Raw genomic sequence first — 21,760 nt, 5'->3', positions numbered from 1 at the left:
CCAGGGGAAGGCTTTCATTCTCTGTTGGCTCTGGAGGAAGGACCTTGTCATCAATCTTCCCCTAGTCAAGCAGCTTCTCAGCACAGAGAGAGACCCTGGGTCTAAAGGATGCGCTATTCTCCTGGCTCTTGTTTCTTGGTAGTATGAGGTTCGCCATGTCTCTCTGCTTGTTTCTCTCTTTTGTATCTCAAAAGACATTGGCTCAAGACACAGTTCAACCTTGTAGACTGAGTCCTGCCTCATTAACATAACTGCTGATAATCCCATCTCATCAACATCAGAGAGAGAATTTACAACACATAGGAAAATCACATCAGATGACAAAATGGTGGACAATCACACAATACTAGGAATCATGGCCTAGCCAAATTGATGCACATATTTTTGGGTGACAAAATTCAATCCATGAAGACTGCTAATCAAAAGCTTGACAGTTCAAGTTCACCAGCTGCTCCTTGGAAACCGTATGGGGCAGTTCTACAAACCCTATGGGCAGTTTTACCCTACCCTATAGGGTTGCTATGAATCAGAGTCCACTGGTTGGCAATGGGTTTGGTTTGGTTTTGGCCCACCATTTTAAGGCATTTATCACCTTCCGACATAATATATATTTTGCTTTTTAAATTGTTTCTTGCCTATCTCTATAGGGAATTTTGTGTGTACTGTATACCACTGCACCTAGACCAGTTTCTGGCACATGGTTAATTTAATGTGTCAACTTGGCTAAGGTATGGTGCCCAGTTGTTTGGTCAAACAGTGGTCTAGTTGCTGTTATGTAGAAGTTACATATGATTAAATCAGTTGGCTTTAAGTAGATTACCTTCCATATAATGTGGGTGGGCCTCAATCAATGAGTCGAAGACTTTAAAAGCAAAAAGGAGTTTCCCTTGGATATATTCTGCTTCCAGGCTATATATATAGATATTTCAGCAAGACTCTTACTTTACTTTTTCCATCACCTGACCTATTGATTTTGGGGCCAAAGCCTGCAGGAGTCTACAGCCTGCTGCCTGACCTATGAATTTTATACTTGTCAGCCCCCGCAATTGTGTGAGCCAATCCCTTGAACTAAATCTCACTTTCTTTCTCTCTGTACGTATACATACATAAAGTCTACAAGTTTGTATTTTTTTAAAGCTTAAGTGAGTAACAAATTCTGTAATATTTCTGGAAAAAATAATTCCTACAGCTTGTGATTGGAAATTGTAAAGCATGATAAACAAATCAGGGCCTGAAGGTCTGTCTGCTGGTTCTTTAACTTATTCAATCTTTTCACAAATATTATTGAGCATCTCATATGTGCCTGTCATAGCACTCTCTAGAGAAACAGCGTCAGTGATTATATATATATATATATACACATATAAAACATATAATGCATATATATAAAATCACACTACCAAGCCAAGGTAATTTTTTAGTTTCCAGAAATATTTTAGAATTTGTCACTCACTTAAGCTTCAAAAAAATGCAACTTCATAAATTTAACCTGTTTTAGATTGGTATGTTTTGATACTGACTTGACACATAATACATTTGATATTTAATCATCTCTCCACCCTTCCTTAGAACATGGAATTTGAATCCTGCCCCTATTTCAAACATCATCTTTATTTTTCCTTCATCTTCATTTTTATACCCATTTTATGTTGCATTATGTCATAATGTGGACACCCACCCACCCACACACACAATCATTTCCTTGTAACGATATTGGGTATAGGTGAGAAAGTGAAAAGCAGCCTCTGGCATCCAGAAACTGGCCTGATTCTATCCACTGGGGCTGGGTGTTGTCAGGAACTGGCCTGGTGCGTACCACGAGGTCCTGGGGTCCTTTTGTAGAGCATAATGTCACAGAACACCATTATCAAATGAGATCACCCTGTGATTATGATGCAGTGAAATAGAAACAAACAACAAAAAAATACTGCATAATTTTGTCTAAGCACAGACAATAAAACAGTCACTGTTGCAAATGACGAAAATACCAAACATCCCCTACTAATTTTATAGTTTTAGCTTTGGTCGATTTTTCCCTGCTTGTAGATAAAATTTATTAAGATACCCAATCATAGATTCCTGACAGCATTCAATTCAGAACAAAGCCCAGCATTCTTGCATCCTCCCCCAAATCAACACAGGCACAAATGCTGCAATAAGGTCTTTTTAACACCAGTTTATTGAGTTGTTTCAAGGTTCCCCATGGTGTTGGTTCTTCCTAGTTTCAGCAGCAATATACCCAGTTTATTCAATTACAGGTGTGATCCTAGTGGTCTTTGGCTGGAGGGCATTGAAATAAATAATAATAAATGATAACACGAAATTATAATTTTGATTATATGGCTACTTACAAAGACAAAAACGCCACAAACGCTCAGATGTCCCCACATTTCTTAAGATAAAGTCCCAAATCTGTGGCCTGGCATTCAGAACCAATCACAATTTGACCTTAACCCATCTTCACACCTCTTCTCCCAATACCCACTCGGGATTCCTAAAGAGGTTACAATTATATGTTCCATATGACAGGCAGGGATCCTTCTGCGTAAGAATCATACCGAGTGTTCAGGGGTGCAACAATAAGTATTATATAACCAGTTTTGAGATGGTCTTAATATTCATGGCCTAATAGAAGTGACGAAATACAATTTGATCTTTAAAACAAAATTAGTCTTTAACTCCATTTCCCCAAGTTTCTTCCTTTTTCCCTTCGAAAATGTACTTTGTCGTCTTTATTCATAAGACCACCTCCCTACTTCCACCTATAGTCCCGTTTATTTTTTTCTCCCTTTCACAAAGCAACAGGGTCGTTTATAGAGAATAAAGACATTGGTTTCATTAATTAACACATAAAAATAGGAATTACAAAATGGAACCCTGCAGAGTAAAGAACCATGGTAATCATCTGAGAAAAGCTGTATCAGCGGGCAGACGAGGTGGCCGAGTGGTTAAGGCGATGGACTGCTAATCCATTGTGCTCTGCACGCGTGGGTTCGAATCCCATCCTCGTCGTTCCATGGTTTCCTCACCTTGCTGTGAGGGTGAGATTTTAGCCTTCTGCTAACGAGTGGTTGTTAGTTGGGGCGCAAGAGGAAGAGATGGTTTAAGGTGCTGTGACAAGCGACTTTATTAGTGACTAACAACCCAGAAGAGATCAGTAGGTATTATTCCTATTTTATAAAGGATTCGGAGGTCACGATATCTGCCCGAAGCATTGCATCGCGTTTATAAGGGAGTTAAGTATCGTGCTCAGGCAGGTCTGCTCACGGCTGCTCCAGGCTCTCCGCCTTTGCAATCGAAAACCTTCCGTGCAATGCCTAATTCCAGACCCTCTTACTTCCTCCTTCACAGTTACTCTTGTTAACCCCCTGCCCAAGCAGCCACCGGCCTCTCTCCCGCCTGAGTTTGCAAACAACAGTGGCTGCAAATCACACGCAACAGGGGATCTTCCCCAGACCAGTTAAATCAGAATCTTTGAGGGTGGGGCCCAGTTGTCGGTGCTGCAGGCGCCACCGTTGATCGAATGGGTCTGCTGACAGTACTCTTCACTCGCTGGCCGCACCCACTACTCAGTCTGAGTTACCCTGTCTTGGCAAGTTTTGTCAAATCTTCCCCGCCTTTCTAAATACCTAGGAAGTTTCTAGACCCCGCTCAAGGCTCTCCTTCTTAATAGCCTATCTCACACGCGCCACCTTCCGCCAAACTGTAGGTTTACCTGACCATTGGTCCCCACCTTCCAGTAGGAGAAACTGCCTTCACCTTCTACTTTTGCTCTTAACCTTTCCCTCCGCCGGATGGGTCTCTTCTCCCTTTTGGGAAAATCCTTTTGCCAGACCCAGATCAAATGCACCCTTTCTCCCATGAATCGGCAAGCGGGAGGGATCACTCTCTGTGTTTTATCTGAAGATTTTTTTTCCCCAAACGCTCCACTTTGTATTTGTTTCCCCCTTCTTTCTTTGATTGTCTTCTGCCACTTACATGCTAATTTTCACACATGACGCCACAGAACCTCACTTTTCTGTTTCTACTTAATAGTAAGCGTAGCAAGGGGCCATCTACACAGCGTGGAGTGTCAAAATTGGCGGGAAGATTAGCCCGCTGAAAACCACCCCCCCCCCGCCTTAGCGTTCATCTGTATTTTACAGATGAGGAAACTGAGGTATAGAACACACAAACTAATTGTTTAAAAAATTTATATAATCAGCCTTTCTTTATTAAGGTGAGGATAACCAAGTTGTTTTAGACTTAGTGGTTTAGGTAATGGAGTCTCTCCCACAGGTTTGAATCCTGTGGTTGCGATTGTGACGCTTTTTGAAATAAACTTCTTATAAGTGTGCAGATCTCCCAAAGCCACATGTGGCTTGATAGCTAAAAGGGGAGAATTTTGGATTTTATCTAAGATATCATTTATGTGGTATACGTGGCTCAAAGATAGTTTAGAAACTATAAATCATTTAATTTTAGAAATAAACACTGGGGAGGTGCTGATCTGGATTGGAAGCGAAAGTACATTTTTCAGGAATTGGGTAATATGCTTTGTATAGTTCGTCTTTTCTCCAAAAAAAAGCTGGAGGGAGATGTTTGATGCTATAGACCTCTGAGCAGTCTTGCCCCTAGGTTCTCCTTACTCCCTTTACCTTCCTTTGAGAATAAAGTCCGAGGGATACTACACTTTTATATCCTTCTCTCTTCCACTTTGCACACTGTGAACATTCAGTAGATACTTACCAAAGAAACACTCAAAGGCATATTGTGTGTAGGGGTGGGGGTGGAGGAGAGGGGGAGGGAAGGTGCTGGTGGCAGAGGGAGATTGAAATTTCCTCCAAGCAGAATATACCCAGGGCCTTTGTCACTGCTTTTAATACACACCAAACAATGATTTTTAAATGTGCCCAAGTCCCTTGCAGTGTTACAAAGTAGGAAGAGAAATCAGGGGCAATTTTGCCACTGCCCCTCACCTCTTTCAAATGCAAGAGGTCTGTTTTTCCCTTTAACTACTAAAGAGGGAAGGAAAGAGGAATGCATGAAGTAGAAAGAGCAATGCCTCTTGCTTATTTCTTTACGAAATATCCAGAATCAAATTGCTTCTTACCACTTGCACAGCTGGCACGGTAGTCCAGGCCACCATGAACTAGCCTCCTAACTCATCTCCCTCCTTTCCACTTTGCCCCACTATGAACTATTCTCAACCCAGCAGCCAGCATGATGTTACTCCTTCGATCCAAATCCTCTATCCTCTTCCCTCTTATTCAATATGAAAGCCTGAGTTATTTCATGATCTCAAAGACCCTGCATGATCTGGTCCATTGGGACCTATCTGAGCAAATCTTTTACCATGTTCTCTTGCTCAAACCCGTCCTCCCCAGCCACCTTGGCTTCCTTGCTATTCCTTGAATACTTCAGGTACAATTCTACCTCTAAGCCTTTACACTTGCTAGCCTCTCTGCCTGGAGCTCTTCTGGAATATTTACTTGGCTCAAATCCTGACCTCCTTTGTTCAAGTATCACTTCATGGGGACTTACCTGACCATTGCTATCTGTCCCCTTGGCTTGCTTTGTCGTTTCCATAGCCCCCATCAGCCTTTTTCAACAACTGTTTATTGAAGACCTATTAGGTACCAGGTACTGCTTCAGGTGCTTAAGATACACCATTAAAACAAAACAGAAATATATCACTTTTATTATTGGTGGTGGAGATACAGGAGGCAGACAATATACAATACACAGAACACATAAGTTATTTCTAATAATGAAATTAGCCTAATAAAGTTGGTGTTTGTTTGCTAAGAATTAGTGAACCACACTCCTGGAGGCAATGTAAATCAGAAATCCTTTCTGGAGCACCACTGGCAATTTACACGAAGAGCCTTAAAAGTATGTATAGCCTGTATATATAGTCTGCAATCCAGAAATTCCACTGCTATGAATTTATCTAGGAAAACAGGACATCAGCAAATATATACCTGCTAGTTATAGAAATGTACATCACGGCACTTTTTAGAACAACAAATGTCAGTAACACTGTAAATCGGTAAGGGATTGGTTACACTACCTATCTTACTCCTGAATAACAGAAGACCATGACACCATTAGGAATTACATTGTATTAAAAAAAATCGTAAAGCAGAAGATTGATGAAGCTGCTACATAAAAATCGAAAACTTTTATTTGGCTCAAAGCATGCCATATCTAAACACAAATATATCAATGTCAAATACAGCAAAAATTTTTTACACTTAATGACATGCATAGATGTCTTCAACATTTTAATCTATCTCCCTTTAACCTGGTTAGTAATGGGCAGAGGGAAGATACTCCATAAAACTTAGCTGCTTCTATCTCTGTGAAAATTGTTGATAATCTTCAACCAAAGATCAATAGGGGCACACCAGTAGCTGAATAAAGTTGGACTTGTTGACTTATTGCAACGAGAGAGACAAAAGACCCTAGGGAACCTAGAGGTGGCTCAGCAATTCCATGACTGGATATTGTAATAATTTTTATCTAGAAGAAAAGAGGAATGAAGTAGGAGTAGAGCTGAATTGGTAAAGAAGCAGCAATCGCTCATATTAGCCAGGAAGAAGGGACTATTTGGTCACTTTTGTGATGTGCACAATGTTCAGACATGTGCTCAGACATGATTATGGCCCGTTCTTGTTTTTATCTTGCTTCATCGTAGTCAGAGTGGCCTTGTCTGTTGTTGGTGTACTGTGAAATATTTTATGTTCAACAGGAGAACACCAATACAATACACGGTGATTTACATCTAATATATAATCTACTTATTCATTTTGTGTTTTGCTGTCTTCACCAATCCTCGCCACCAAGCCTCTTAAGGACAAGGATTTTAGTGCAAGTTTTTGGGGGTGAGGAAGGGAAGAAAACAGGGAGTGGCTCTCAGGACATTCCAAAAAAAACCCAGCCAGTTGCTGTGGAGTCGATTTCTACTCATAGCGATCCCATAGGACAGAATAAAACTGCCCCATAGAGTTTCCAAAGAGTGCCTGGGGGATTTTAGCTGCCGACATTTTGGTTAGCAGCCATAGCACTTAACCACTAGGCTACCAGGGTTTAGGAAATTGAAGTTTTTTTTTTAGTACAAGAAATCTCGACGTCTAGGTACTAATGATCAAAACCCAATTATTCTATACTTTTTGGAATTTCCAGATGACTAGAGGAAACCAGAATCAGGGGAGGCCTAAGAAGGAGGCTGGGAAAAGGTAGAGCTAACCTATGCTGTGTTTTAAATATCCATTGCCATGACTTTGCAAAAGCATTTATGGCACCCAAGTGATTTGATCTAGCAACATTCTGATTTGGTGTTAAACTTGACAGGCTTACGCCATGAAGTTCACAACTGAAAATTACTTTTTGTAAATCCTGAATTATTATTAAATTCGATTACTTAGGCCCATGAACTGTTCCTATGCATTTTGTGCAGTTATATTCTGCAAACAGTTGGGCTCTTTCAATGACCTTAATATTGCTACTCTCTAATTTAGGATTGAATACGAGCTCTTCTCATCCTTTTGATGGCAACAAGCTGCCATCTCCTTATCCAGAGAGGGATAGTGAAAACTAGTAACAGCAGACTCCGACAACAGCCAGAGCTCCTAAAACTCGTGGACTCAGACTAGAAAAGTGAAGGAGATCGTAGCCTAGGGCGAAGCTAATGGGAAGAAGCAACAGGGGAAAAGCACAGCAACCACCTGTGGTAGGCCCAGGCGCCTGGCCTTGGTCTGATTTTTTCTTAAATCGAGACTCAGCAGTTGGGGGAGACTTCGTCTGATAAACCGAACATACAAAACTAAATAAAACCCAGGCGTTCAAAATGCAAATGTGGGGAGAACTTGAGAGCTCCCAAAGTACTGGATGTCTTTATTTCAGTTCCGACTGTTACCATCTCTTCACCTCTGAAATCGCTTTCTCTTCACACCGGTTCTCTCAAGATCTTTTGTTATGGTCTCTTCCTTCCTCTAAAAGGAGTGAAGAAAGACAGGGGTTTGAATAACTCAGATAATCTAACAGTGGTCTTACGTCGTTGTTTTTGTTGGTTTCTTCCTTCCTCATGAGATACAGCAATTTATCTTGCAGCACATAAAATGCAAACTAACCACGAAGGGATTCGAACCCTCAATCTTCTGATCCGAAGTCAGACGCCTTATCCATTAGGCCACGTGGTCCACGGGGACAGCTTCGTGCTACAATACTTAGAAAGTAGAGGAAGCTTTCTGCCGGGGTCCTGACCCTATTACACAGTCACCTAATGAAAAAAAAAGAAATGTAACCTGCGCCGCCGGCGCTTTTCGTCTCCGGGAAAATGGAAGCTCTAGATTATGTGGCCTATATGAGGCCAGGGGCTTTACGAAGAGCTGGGATTGACAATTATTTCTGCCTTGGAGCCTATGGCTGCCCCATGGAGAAAAATCATGGCTCTACGACACCGAGGTAGACAAAAAGAGGAGTTTATGGGACTGAAAAGATGCCAAAATATTGCAAAATTTTCTATATTGAGGGATATTTTAAAATAAGCTTACTTAGGATTTCTCACCTATTGATGGTCGCCCACATTCACCATTTTCAGACGCCGGGTACTTGGGATGGCGGCCCAGACGGTTGCCACGGAAACCGCATCTGGAAAGCAGTCTCGCCAAAAGGCAGTGCTTGCACGACCATCTTCTGAGGTCCTGCGTGGCTGTCTGCAAGCCCCTGGGCATAGCAAGTATCCCTTTCCCACACTCTCTGATTGTTATAACGTGACATCAGAGCATTTTTTCACAGCATGTCCCTATTTGTTCGAAAGAAAAGAGGATGCTTTTCTTGTGGTTTCTCAGGGTCCAAGACCCTTATTTTTTTGCGGGTCCCATATATTCAGAAATGAAAGAACCCTCAAATAGGATTACAAAACAAACAAACAAAAAAGCCATTAACACTTTTTATACTTATGAATCTTTCAGCACAAAAAACGTTGCAATAATATTCTATGGACAGAGTATTTACAATTTATAGTGTTTGGTAGAGTGCTCCATTAACAGGATATGGATTTAGTTATATTTTGGGAGGTTTCTTTCAAGCTTGTCAGTGAATCTCTGTGACCTTAAGTACCTCACTTGAAGATAATGACAGCAGTCTACACTCAGGGCACTTCCTTAATTTTCTTAAATCCCAGACTCTGAGAGCAATGGCTCTCCTGCCTCGTTTGTGGTAGGTCTTGGGCTTTCTTGACAAGTAAATTAGCAGCTTTGAGAGCACAGAAATGGGGCCTTTTACATAGCCTTTCTTTCCTTGTCCATAGAATAACATCTGGCAAACAGCAGTAGCTAATTAAAAATGTGCTTAATTTTTCACATACATTTTTTTTCATCTTTAATGTGAGAATTACCTAACAAGAAGATTCTTCTAGCCTGTAAATATGTGAATATAGACTTGTTCTCTCTCTCTCTCTTCCTGGAGTCAGAAAGACTGTTGGAGAGGCTATTGCAATAGTCAGGTGACACATAAAAACTCTGTTGCCATCGAGTCAATTCCAACTCCTGGTTACCCTATAGGTCAGAGAAGAACTGTCCTATAGAGTTTCCAAGGAGCGCCTGGCAGATTTTAACTGCCGATCTTTTGGTTAGCAGCCGTAGCTCTCAGCCACTATGCCTACTATGGTTTTCAAGTTACACAACGATAGCTAAACCAGGGTTTCACATACTTTGGACATGTTATCAGGAGGGACCAGTCCCTGGAGAAGGACATCATGCTTGGTAAAGTAGAGGGTCAGTGAAAAAGAGGAAGATCTTCAATAAGATGGATTGATGCACTGGCTGCAACAATGGGCTCAAACATAGCAATGGTTGCAAGGATAGCACAAGACCAGACAATGTATTGTTTTGTTGTGCTGTTTTGTTGCTATGAGTCAGAATCAACTCGATGGCACCTAACAACAAAAGCAGGGTTGTGTTGGTGGAAGTGGTGAAAAGTGGTTGGATTTTGAATATGTTTTAATGGATTTGCTGATTGAATTGGGGGTATTAGAGACATAGAAAAGTAATATACATTTCTAAGATTTTTTGCCATACCAATAAAATTTCCATTTACAGAATGGAAAGGCGGCAAGAGTAGTATTTGGGGGTGGATCTGGGGGGCAGTTATAATCAGGAGTTCTGTCTGGACATGCTAAATTTAAATTGTGCATTAAATAGCCAAGTATGGAGTGGTCAGATTATATGATGAAAATATACATATTTTTTCACCCCAAACCTTTTTCCCCATCTTAGAAATGACTTCCTGAAAAATAAACCTATTAAAGGGCAAGACCACAGACTTGAAAACTCCAGAATTTTTTTCTAATGAGATAATCTGATCATGTCATTCCTTTGCTCAAAATTGGCCAGTGATTTCCCATTGCCCATAGGAAAATAAAATCTAACCCTGTTTGCATTGTGTACTCACCTCCTTATGAACTGCCCTTTCCCTACCTGCTCTGCTATCCCTCCAGCAACTTTTCTTTTCTCTCCAAATCCCTCTCCCCACAACCTCCCTTACCCCCATCTTCTAGCACACTGAATTATCTGAAGTCCCCTAGAAGCCACTAAGTATTATGCCTCCTTGTATTTGTTTCTCCTACCCAGAATGCTCTTAGCCATGTAGCAAATGCTTACTCATTCAAGTTTCAGCTCAAAACCAGTCACCTCTCCTGGAACCCCCATTAATACTTAAGCCGTTGCCAGAGCAAAGTTAACCCAACAGTTCTGTTTCACTGAGTTCTTGCTTGCCTCTGTAGCTGTGGTGATGACCATTGATCAAACCCCAAGAACTAAAATAGTGGAACTAGTTACTGGGTAATGCTGTTATTCTATACACCTGAAGCTGTAGGTCAAGATGAAGTAGGTTGTCAGCATGTTTAAAGGAAATATGAAGATTTGTAATGTGTACCTGGCATCTGGTTTGGGGTCCAACCCATGGTTGATCATGTGGCAGGTATGAGACCAGCTCCCTTCAAGAACTTTGAATTTCAAGACTTAAGGACAGTTTGCTGGGCAAGGGCATCTGGTATAAAACCCTGCAGGTGGCAGCTGGAGAGAAAGGCATGTCCTAGTCTTTGCCTGTGTATATATATATATATATATATATATTTTTCTCATGTTCCTGAACTGTAACCTCTGTTGTAATAAATCTTAACCATGCGTATATTTGAGTCATGTGAATCCTTCCAGAGAATCACCAAACTAGTGAGTGGTTGTGGGGCTACTGGAGATAACCATCATTCTTCCTAGTTCCCACTGCACTTTGCGTATAATCCTTTTAAATAAATATTCTATTGCACTATACATACCTACTTGTTTAAAAGCATGTCTACACTGTAGTCTACTTAATGTCTTTTTCTTCTCCTTAGTGGCTTGCACAGTATCTGGCACATAAAAGTCAATCAATAAATATTTGAATAAGGCATCCTTTCTGAGAGCAAGAAATATAAAACATTCGACAGCATCCAGGCTTTAAAAAATGAGCGTAGAGTATATTCCTGTTAGAGATTGTAAAGGTGAGTTGAGGGTAGAGACACATTTACCTTTAACAGCGCAGAAGTGGTTTTCTCAGATCAGAATTGAATCATGGCCACCAAAACCCTGTACTCTTTCTCAAATTCATTTACTTCCAAGATTAAGACTCTCGTAGTTGCGAAGATTCTGCACAGGGTTTGTCCGATGGATTTCTAGTCTATTGCCTTACCACTTGGCTACAACTACCTAACAAGTTGTGCTTCCTGAATTACGTACAGAAGGAAATAGAACTCAATATTCGGCCCCCACCCTTGTCTCCACTTCTGGCACTGAACTTGTTTCAGCATTTTCTCAGCTTCAAAGGGCAACACGGCACTGTCATGATGACTAGCTCGGAATAGCGTCACAGTCACTTTGGCAACCAAAGATATTCGGTTTATTATGAGAGGACATATTAACAACGATAATTGAGTGTCCATGAAAGATGTTCGGTTTACCTGTAAAGATTATAAATGGGTTCACGTTTTTCTCAGGAAATAATATTAATTCTACAATTTTAGTTTTATATTTGGCTTTTCTTTTTAATCTTATAAAACTAAATTACAGGATTTTAACGGGAGAGGAAAAAAAAAAAAAGCTAGCAGAGGATGGTTTCGATCCATCGACCTCTGGGTTATGGGCCCAGCACGCTTCCGCTGCGCCACTCTGCTCCCTGTGTTGCTTTCTTCCCTAAAAATACTCTTAACTCTGTCTGCACAAGCGCTGTTGCATATTTACTTCAACACCCTTGCTACCACTAGTTGCCAATTTTCTTTGCAATAATTTTGCTGCCAGAATCAAAGAGAAAACAAAGCAAGGAGCAGAGAAAAACAAAAGACACCAGTTGCCATCGAGTCGATACCGAAATAGTACTGCGCTCTATCGGGTTTTCAATGGTTGATGCTTCTAACGCTCTCAATCGCCATCGGCTCTACGGCAGTGGATTTTTGGGATTCTTCCTTAGTAGGTCGCCAGGTTTTTCTTTCGAGAGGTAGAAAAGCAAACATTAACAACCTGGTAAGTTATTGGGTGCACAGGTGTGGGGACACTGGATATTTAAATAATTACAGGTTTGAGTGAACAGAGAAGATAAAAGCCAGGAATGGCATCCGGGACCTCGCGGGGGCGGGCGAGATTTCTACCACGAATCACAACCCCACACATAAACTGTATTCGTCTTCATAAATACCCTTTTGGTCAGATTTTCTTTGGCTTGGTGATGCAGAAGGGCGATGTCCTGCAGTTCCAAAACTCCTCAGTAGGGGCGTTTCGTCCGCAGGGCCGTTTCGGCCACAGAGGCTTTGCTGCAGAGGAAAAGCGGAAAGGGCAAAGCCTGAGGGCAAAGGAGCACACTTTCGCATCCCAAAGGAGGCTGCTGCAGTTTGGGTCGTGTCGGCCAGGTCTCCTGTGTAACCATTCCAGGCAGCAAATGATAATCATTGAAAAATGTCACTTTCTTTTGTCTCCTGCAGTTGTTAAGTGGTCCGAAAATCCCAATCTGGTGCTGCAGGACCTGTGCGATACGCCGCCACCATCGGGCGGGGCCCAATTCGTCCTCGATGACGTCAGCCAGGTTGCGTCGGGCTGCGAAAGGCGGGGCCAACAAGGCCAACGTACGTCCCCGCGCGCGCGGGCTCGGTTTTCAATTAGGTCCGAGACCGGCTCATATAAACGGGTTCTTTCCTCTAGCAGCTATTTCTCTGCAGCTGGTTCGTACTGCGGTGGCTTGACGATGTCTGGACGTGGTAAGGGTGGAAAGGGTCTTGGGAAAGGCGGTGCTAAGCGCCACCGTAAGGTGCTGCGTGATAATATCCAGGGTATCACCAAGCCTGCTATCCGTCGTCTGGCTCGGCGTGGCGGTGTCAAGCGCATCTCCGGCCTCATTTATGAGGAGACTCGGGGGGTGCTCAAAGTCTTCCTGGAGAACGTGATCCGGGACGCCGTCACTTACACCGAGCACGCTAAGCGCAAGACGGTCACGGCCATGGATGTGGTCTACGCGCTCAAGCGCCAGGGGCGCACTCTGTACGGCTTCGGCGGCTAAATTACCATTCTTCATCCACTTTAAACTTCTCAACCAAAGGCCCTTTTCAGGGCCGCCCACAGCTTCCATAAAAGAGCTAGCATCTCTCTTTCTTTTGTGTAAGACTGCTTTTGTTACCCTTACCGTTTTAACATGAGGACAGTACCAGTTAGTCAGTTGATGTTTTCCAAAGTTGAGCGTGGAGGTTTCACCGAAGAATGCCTTTTTGCTTTCCAGCAGCCGGGATACTGTAAGTATAAAGCTTTCCTTGTGTTAAGGGGTAGTGAGGAAGCTCGGGTGGTTGTTTATGGATAGTCTTGTAGAGCAGGTGGAAACTAGCTCGCAGAGGTGAGCAGGCGAGCCCCCGCCTCCGCCAGGATTCCAGTGCTCAAAATGGCGGGGAGGGCGGGGAACAAAGAAAGCCCGAGTCAGGGCGCCTGGCAGGGAAGCGCTGCGACAAAGGCGAGGTCGTGAGCTGGTTTTTTGCCGGGTCCTGGGGTAGCTGCCCGGAGTACTGCCGCTCTTCCCCGCTGTCTGGCCGCTTGTGTGCAAACAGTGATGGAAATACTGAAAGGCACACGGGAGGAGAGCTAGCAAGTATTGTTCGGCATAGAGGAGGCTTGACTTTATTTATTAAAGCGGGAAAGTAGGAACTATTCAATGAATAATATAAACACCTATGTTAAAAGAAATAGCATTTTTTTTAACGTCTGTAGACATCGGTACATTTAATCCCAAGTTGTTAAGTGTGAATACAAAACAAAAACCCCACATAATCACACCTAACTAAACCCAATTTCCTGAATATCTAGCGCTCGGTCCACATTAAGAAAATTCAGTTATGTCCCAGATGTCTTAGAGCTGATTTGTTCAAACGAGGAGCTAGGTTAGCACCCCTTTTTTGACATGTTTATTTGTTGGGTGACCAGGCCTGTTATATAGAATGGGCGCCTCTTCTGGATTGATTGTTTGCTGATAGGGTCATATCATTTGACATTTCTGCCTTGTTTGTCTTGTAAACTAAAAGTGATTTCCACAGATGTGACTGAAGTTAGGTTCATGTTTTTGTCAGAACAGTTTATAAGTGATGTTACTACATGGTATTCCACCACATCAGGAACACATGTCTGGTTTTTACAATTTGAGATAAGATTGATCACTGATTTAGATAGTTCATTAGAAAATCAGATTTTTTCCTCGTCATGACCAGCAGGTAACCTGTAGGTTGATACTTTGAAATCAGGAGACTGAGTGGAGTCATTCTGAATCTCGTCTTTTTTAAAGTTACAGACTCTTGTGCTTAAATACGAAAAAAATGAGGTATTGTAGTTAAGCCACCAGTTCGAGAAGCTTTCTGAATATGTTAATTTAGCCACAACCCCCCCCGCCCCCCCCCCCCCCACACATAGCATGTGCCAGGCACTGTTCCAAGCTCTGGGAATAGGGCAGTGAATAACAGTGAGAAAACAATACTAATGAACTCAGGGTTTATATTTCATTGGGGGAGGGGCAAACAATAAAACACAGTGTGTCAGATGGTGCTGAGTGCTATGAAGACCACTAAAACGGAAAAGGCATAAAGTGTGGAGAGAAGTGATATTTTAAATGGTACGGTCATAGACGGCATTACTGATAAAGTGATGGTTGGGGAAAAAAGATTGGGAAAATGAAGGAGTACTTCCAATAGAAGGAATTCTAAGTACAAAAGCCCTGAAGTAGCAAGTGTCTGGACAGAGTGAAGGGAAGAGGGCCAGATGCTTGAAGAAAAGGAGTTGAGGTCTGAGAGACTAGTGGAAAGAGGATGGGTAGGGCCTTGTAGGCCAGTGTAACTACTTTGGCTTTTACAAAAGTGAGGTGAGATCCCTGTACTGACATGATCTGATCTATATTTTTAAATGATCTACCTGGATACCTGGTAGAGAACAGACTGTGATGGGATCAGGGAGACCAGTTAGGAGGCTACTGCAATAATCCAGTTGCGAGGTGACAGTGGTTTGGACCAGTGTGTTACTGGTGTAGATGGTGAAAAATGGTTGGATTCTGTATATATATATTTTGAAGACAGGGATAGGATTTTCTGAGGGAGTTGATGTAGGGTATGAGAGAAACAGGATGATTCCAACGGTTTTAACCAACTGGAAAGGTGGAGATGCATTTGCTAAAGATGGGAAGAATATGGAAGGAGCAAATTTTGAGGAGAATCACAAACCTAGCTTTCTACGTGTAGAGTTGGAAAAGTCTGTTATATATCTAAGAGGAAGATATGAAATAGGCAGATATATGAGTCTGGAGTTTAGGGGAGAAGTTTGGGCTGGAAACATAAATGAGAGTTGTAAGAGTATAACTGCTATGAGAGTAAAGCCACAGGATCAGATGGTGTCTCTTAGGTAAGAGAATTGATGAAGAGAACCAGTTCAAGGTCTAAGCCTTATGTCAGAGAAATAGTGTTTGCTCTGTATTCATGAATATGGATTCATATTATAGTTTTACAAGGGCTTTCTTCTCTAGCCTCCGAACTAGCAGAATAAATATTATCCTTATTTTACAGATGTGAAAAAGTGCTGTCAGTAATAAGAATACTCTATAAAATTGATACCGGTACTCAAATAGTCTGTAAAAGTTTAGAGCCATGAGAGATCATTTTTGGGGATCCAGTGATAGATATACATGCCCTTCCCAAAATGCACCCCCCCCACCATATTTTACAAGTAATTCCAGGGATTTCTCAGGCCTTTTGAAGCCTATTTGTGGAACTTAGTTTCTAAGAGCCCTCTGTCTAACTTTGCTTTTTCTCCTCCTTAGCTTGGCTGGTTCCTGATCTCTCTTGGGAAGATGGACCTTGAGAAGGCAATCCCGTGCCTGATTCCACTGATGTTTCCTTGTTGCTGTGGAGATACTGTGTACACATTGATGACACGGAAATGAAGTGACCAGCCCTGAGGTTTCTCCTGAACTCTAGACTCAAGAGACCCAGCTAACTATATGACAGGGTTATGCTTCCTATCCCAATGACGTTAGGCTTGAGCTTGTTATTTGCTATGGTCAGTGAATATGAGAGAAAATGACATGTGCCACTCCTGAGCAGAAACCTTAAGAGCCATTGTATGGTCTGTCATTGTTCTTTCAGCATAGTTCTCAGGATGAGGAAGACTTGTGAAATAGAGCTGTAGCTGACTCACAGCTGAACCACAGTCAGTAAACATAGTGAGCCAGAAACAAATCTTTATTGTAATAAACCACTGGGATTTTGGGATTGTTTGTTAGCACAGCACAACTAGTTTAAGCCTATTGATATGGTGTCATATTACATCTAAGTTTTCTGAGACTTGGCTTTATTCAGAGAACGTTTATGTTGCTAAAATTCATCCACGTAGCTATAGTTTTTGTTTTTATAGCTGCCTTAGATTCCACCACGTGACTTTGCTGCAATTCCTCTGTTTATTGTTTGGTTAATGTTTGCTTCGTTGGCTGCCTTTTTAAAAAAAAAGATCTGTCATACGCTTTGCTGGAATATAAAATATAAAGTACAATTTCCATTGTGTGGATTACTTAATAAAATTGTTAAATGGGGGAAAAATCATTCTATTCATTTTTGTACTTCAAGGATTTAGCATAATATCTGGTACATAGTCGGGGCTCAATAATCATTTGCTGAGTAAATTACTTTCGTTTTTCTTAGCATAGGATAAGGAGACTTAAAGATGAAAGAATCTGAGGGAGAACCATCTATTTCTTAACTGCACCACTGGGAGTTTTGTAAAGAGCTAAATAGAAAAAAATTTTGAAAGAGTTGATCCTTTCACCCAAAAGAATGTAACATCAGTGTTAAAATTTTGACACTGATGTTTCTAGTCTTTTTTTTCCCTCTGTGACTATATTATGTGTACATATACATACATAATGTTTAAATATAAATGTGAGTACACTATTTGACAATTTGTTTTCCCCCATACTACCCCATGAGCATATTTTATGTTGTTTGTTTCTACATTATTTTTAATGGCTGCGTAGTATTTCATTATGGATGAAAACTATTTCTAGCTAAACTTCTACTCTTAAACAGTTATGGTATTTCCAGGTTTTTGCTAAAATAACTAGAGATATGGGCGATATTAAAAAAAAAATAGAAGGTAGAGTCAATAGGACTTTGTATATTATTAAATATTTGTAGAAAGAGAAGGGCAATTTTCTGAGATGTTGACTAGATTTCAGACTTGGATGAGTAATAAGTGGAGCTAAGAGGAGCACAATGAGGCCAGTTTTGTTCCTGCTCAGTTTGAGATGCCTGTGGGGTGCTCAGTTGATGAAGTATATCTAAATACCATACTTCTTAAGTATTTTCATCCTGTGATTATTTTTCTCTAGGTCTTTACAATTTCATGCCTGCTTCTCTACCCCAGACACACCGACACACTGAACACAGATACACACCTACACCTAACCAAACCAAAAACCAAACTTGTTGCCATCGAGTCAATTCCAACTCATAACGACCCTATAGCACGGAATAGAACTGCCCCATAGAGTTTCCAAGAAGCGCCTGGTGGATTCAAACTGCCAACCTTTTGGTTAGCAGCTGTAGCACTTAGCCACTACACTACCAGGATTTCCCACCCACACCTATAATATATATGTAATACTGAGGGTAGATAGGAGAGGGTGGCTCTTTGGTCCTTTTCAGAAATTATTTACTATAGGAAAGACAAACCGGGAGGTAGCAGCTACTTGAATCAGAACCTAAAGATGATGCTATCTCTATTTTGAGGGAAGGGCTGGTGTTCTAAAGTATATCAGGCTTTTACAACAGGAATTTACACCATTGAGTTTCCTTTAAAATGATTAGTGTCTCAGGTGGAATGGATTCAGACCAGCTTGCCCCTTATCAGGCAGCCAATTTCTTATGTTCCAATTAAAGAGCGTACTTACCAAGTTGCAGGAGGAGCCTATGCAAAAAATGTTTCTAGTTTGGAGTTATATGAGGGAAGCCTAGTAAATAAAGGAAAATAAATGCAGCGAGGTTATGCAAAGGGAGCAGGAGCGATGGAGAGGAAAAGACAATCAAAATTTACTAAGCAACTCCTACATGTGTTTCCAGGCCCCCTTCCTTACAACCCAACCCATCTGACCGTTAAATGAGGCATACCCGTAGTTCTGAGTCCCTTGGTGGTGCAAAGGGGTAAAGTGCTTGATCGCCGAGAGGTTGGAGGTTCAAGTCCACCCAGAGGCCACATGGGGTTTCCATGAGTTGGAGATGACTCTACAGCAGCAGCAACAGTTCTAGTGAAAGCGTGGGCGAGTCCCTGGAGAAGATGGCATATGTTGCTTGAATTGGCACACAAAGGCAGGGAAGTCTCACAGCCACAGGTACTAGGATGTTCTGATAACAGTTCGGAGGGAAGAGATTGTTATAAAGAGGGCCTTGAACTATTAAAAAAATCTTTTTCGCACTACCAAGACAAGGAAACTTCATTGGTGTTAATTTCCAGTAGGCTTTAAAGCGAGTAATTTCCAGTAGGCTTTAAAGCGAGGTTGTGCAAAGGAAGCAGGAGAGATGGGGAAGAAAAGAGAGTAAAAATTTATTAAGCAACCCTTTTATGTGTTTCTAGGACTTTAAAGTCTACTGCCTTGTTCAAGGCTACAGGACCTTGGGGTACCAATGTGGGCAGGACCAAGGGTTCCCTTCCTCTGGCTTCAGCCAGAGGTTTTAGTCAAACCTAACACCTTTGGCACCCTGGTGGCTCAGTGGTTAAGAGCTCAGCTGCTAACCAAAAGATCAGTAGTTTGAGCCCACCATCTGCTCCTTGTAAACCCTGTGGGGCATTTCTACTCAGTCTTATAGGGCCTCTATGAGTTGGAAGTGACCGGACTGCAATTGGTTTGGGGACTTCCTCCGTGTAGGCATTAAGACCTTTACCTGCATTCCTTTATTGAACATCCCAGCAATGCCGTGCAGTAATTACTAGTTATTATTCCCCTTTTAGAGGTGAGGAAATGCTCACAGAGGCATTAATGTCTTAACTCAATATTCAAATAGGCCATCAGATCTGTATCATGTCCTAGGGGATTTCTCCCTTAAATTATGCTTATATATTTCTTTTTCACGAATACATAGTTTTTAAAAAGTATTTACAATTAACTTTTGGAGAACAGGAAGTAAATACCTTAATTATAGGTGGTGCTTAGGGAATTTTATCTACAGAGCACTATTGCAATTTTGGATCACTCATTTAATGTTCACAGTTATCTGCTATGCAGGCTTTTGCAGATAGATATGTAGAACAAGGAGTAGAAGGTTTTGGGAGAACTCTGAGAATCCTTGGAGCCTAAGAGTGAGGAGGCTGACAGATGGAGACAGATCCCCATTTCTACCCATCTCCCCCACCTCCCCCCCGAATCAGTTGTTAAATTATATAGCAGTGGAGACTTTCACTTCCTCCCTGCCCGCTCATGTTATCTTGTTGCCTGGTAAGTCTCTTAGGTCCCAGTATGTTCAGCCCAGTAGAAAACTCAGTGGGTGATGAGAGTTCCTGACCTTCCCTGAAGGTAGTGTTTTAGCTACGTGAAATAATCCAGGAACAGTACATTCAGTGAAGAGATTTGTGGATACATTAGTGAATGTTGAACGACGGAGGTAGCAAAGAATGGTTTGATCTGCTGTGGTTTAGGAATGCAACCTAGAAAAATGACGCAGCTGTAGCCATTCTCAAGGTGACAGCAAATTACAAAATGAAGCAGTTTCATTTCCCCTACTATTCTCATCTAATCATCAGTCCATTTAGGACCATTCAAAAAAAAAACACCTTGTAAAATGCTATAAAACACTCGTTACTCCCTATCAAAACCGATGGATGACAAAAAGAAGCTGAAGCTAGGAAAACAAAACATCTGAAAAGGGTGGGGAAAAGTGATTTTCTGAGATCAAACCAGAACCCTAACTTCCTTGGTGGCTACCAGAGTACAACAGCGTACAAATTTATTCCTTGGCGATCCTTACACACTAAAGAGGGAGAACCGTTGTGTCTTGACATTTTAGTAATTCTCATTACGTGCGTTGTCCTATTTACGAAACTCTTCAGAGTTACAGACTTTTTAAATGAAAACGTGGGTGGCTCTTAAAAGAGCCTTTGTTTTAGCATTCTTATTATGCAGATGGCAAGTTTACTTGGAGCTAGTGTACTTGGTGACGGCCTTGGTGCCCTCGGACACAGCGTGCTTGGCCAGCTCCCCGGGCAGCAGCAGGCGCACAGCCGTCTGGATCTCCCTGGATGTGATGGTCGAGCGCTTGTTGTAATGCGCCAAGCGAGACGCCTCACCAGCGATGCGCTCGAAGATGTCGTTGACGAAGGAGTTCATGATGCCCATGGCCTTGGAAGAAATGCCAGTGTCCGGGTGGACCTGCTTCAGCACCTTGTAGACGTAGACGGAGTAGCTCTCCTTGCGGCTGCGCTTGCGCTTCTTGCCATCCTTCTTCTGCGCCTTGGTCACCGCCTTCTTGGAGCCCTTCTTGGGGGCCGGAGCAGACTTAGCTGGCTCAGGCATTGTAAGGTCCAATTTACACGACCAAAAGACAAAAAGCAAAGTAAGCTTAAGAACTAACGCGCTTATTATTTGTGAGGTTTATATGCAAATTAAGGATTGCAAGATTACAGGTTCTGATTGGCTGTTTCAGTATCTTACCCCGTAATAGGCTATTTCTTTATTCCCAACTCTCATTGGCTCTTTCCCAGTTCAAGATGAAAAATTTGACCTTTGAACTAGAAACGTATTATGTAAATAAGGTTGTTTAGATCTACTTCTTGATTGGTTAAATTTTTTTTCAGCCAATAGCACGGGCTATTTTACTAAACTACTGGAGACTATAATAGCCTAGCTCCTGGGAGCGTAGACCACCAACTTCTGTTTCAGTTAAGTCTGTCTTTCAGCACTTTTGCTCTTTTCGTTGCCATGTCCGGACGCGGGAAGCAGGGAGGCAAGGCTCGCGCCAAGGCCAAGACTCGCTCCTCTCGAGCTGGTCTCCAGTTCCCCGTGGGCCGAGTGCACCGCCTGCTTCGTAAAGGGAACTACTCCGAGCGGGTCGGGGCCGGCGCGCCGGTGTACCTGGCGGCGGTGCTGGAGTACCTGACCGCCGAGATCCTGGAGCTGGCGGGCAACGCGGCCCGCGACAACAAGAAGACGCGCATCATTCCGCGCCACCTGCAGCTGGCCATCCGCA

The 21,760-nt window shown here is 42.2% G+C and overlaps 2 protein-coding genes and 3 non-coding genes across 5 annotated transcripts in view; 2 read left to right on the top strand and 3 right to left on the bottom strand.

Moving 5' to 3' along the window:
* Positions 1–2,930: 2,930 nt before the first annotated feature.
* Positions 2,931–3,012, top strand: TRNAS-GCU (transfer RNA serine (anticodon GCU)). The gene has a single exon. It is a non-coding gene; the product is annotated as a tRNA-Ser (tRNA).
* Positions 3,013–8,110: 5,098 nt separating this feature from the next.
* Positions 8,111–8,183, bottom strand: TRNAR-UCG (transfer RNA arginine (anticodon UCG)). The gene has a single exon. It is a non-coding gene; the product is annotated as a tRNA-Arg (tRNA).
* Positions 8,184–12,124: 3,941 nt separating this feature from the next.
* TRNAM-CAU (transfer RNA methionine (anticodon CAU)) lies at positions 12,125–12,196 on the bottom strand. Its single transcript has one exon. It is a non-coding gene; the product is annotated as a tRNA-Met (tRNA).
* Positions 12,197–12,612: 416 nt separating this feature from the next.
* The window catches only part of LOC100664283 (uncharacterized), a 26,118-nt gene continuing 16,970 nt past the window's right edge, over positions 12,613–21,760 (top strand). The window contains exons 1-2 of the mRNA XM_064293594.1: positions 12,613–13,550; positions 19,583–19,594. Coding sequence (XP_064149664.1) covers positions 12,628–13,550; positions 19,583–19,594 — 935 coding nt within the window. The 5' untranslated portion in view covers positions 12,613–12,627. The remainder of the gene's footprint in view (positions 13,551–19,582; positions 19,595–21,760) is intronic.
* LOC100663722 (histone H2B type 1-C/E/F/G/I) lies at positions 16,351–21,112 on the bottom strand. The gene has a single exon (XM_064281916.1). The coding sequence runs from the start codon at positions 21,085–21,087 to the stop codon at positions 20,707–20,709; it is 381 nt and encodes a 126-aa protein (XP_064137986.1). The 5' UTR covers positions 21,088–21,112; the 3' UTR covers positions 16,351–20,706.

The sequence above is a fragment of the Loxodonta africana genome, chromosome 1 (assembly GCF_030014295.1).
Source record: "Loxodonta africana isolate mLoxAfr1 chromosome 1, mLoxAfr1.hap2, whole genome shotgun sequence".
NCBI classification, from domain to species: Eukaryota; Metazoa; Chordata; class Mammalia; order Proboscidea; family Elephantidae; genus Loxodonta; species Loxodonta africana.
The sequence above is the reverse complement of the archived record's forward strand: the minus strand, read 5'-3'. Positions and strand labels throughout refer to the sequence as shown.

What these genes read in the sequence shown, in the direction of transcription:
- LOC100663722 (XM_064281916.1), bottom strand. Translation starts at nt 21,087, where the DNA reads ATGCCTGAGCCAGCTAAGTCTGCTCCGGCCCCCAAGAAGGGCTCCAAG.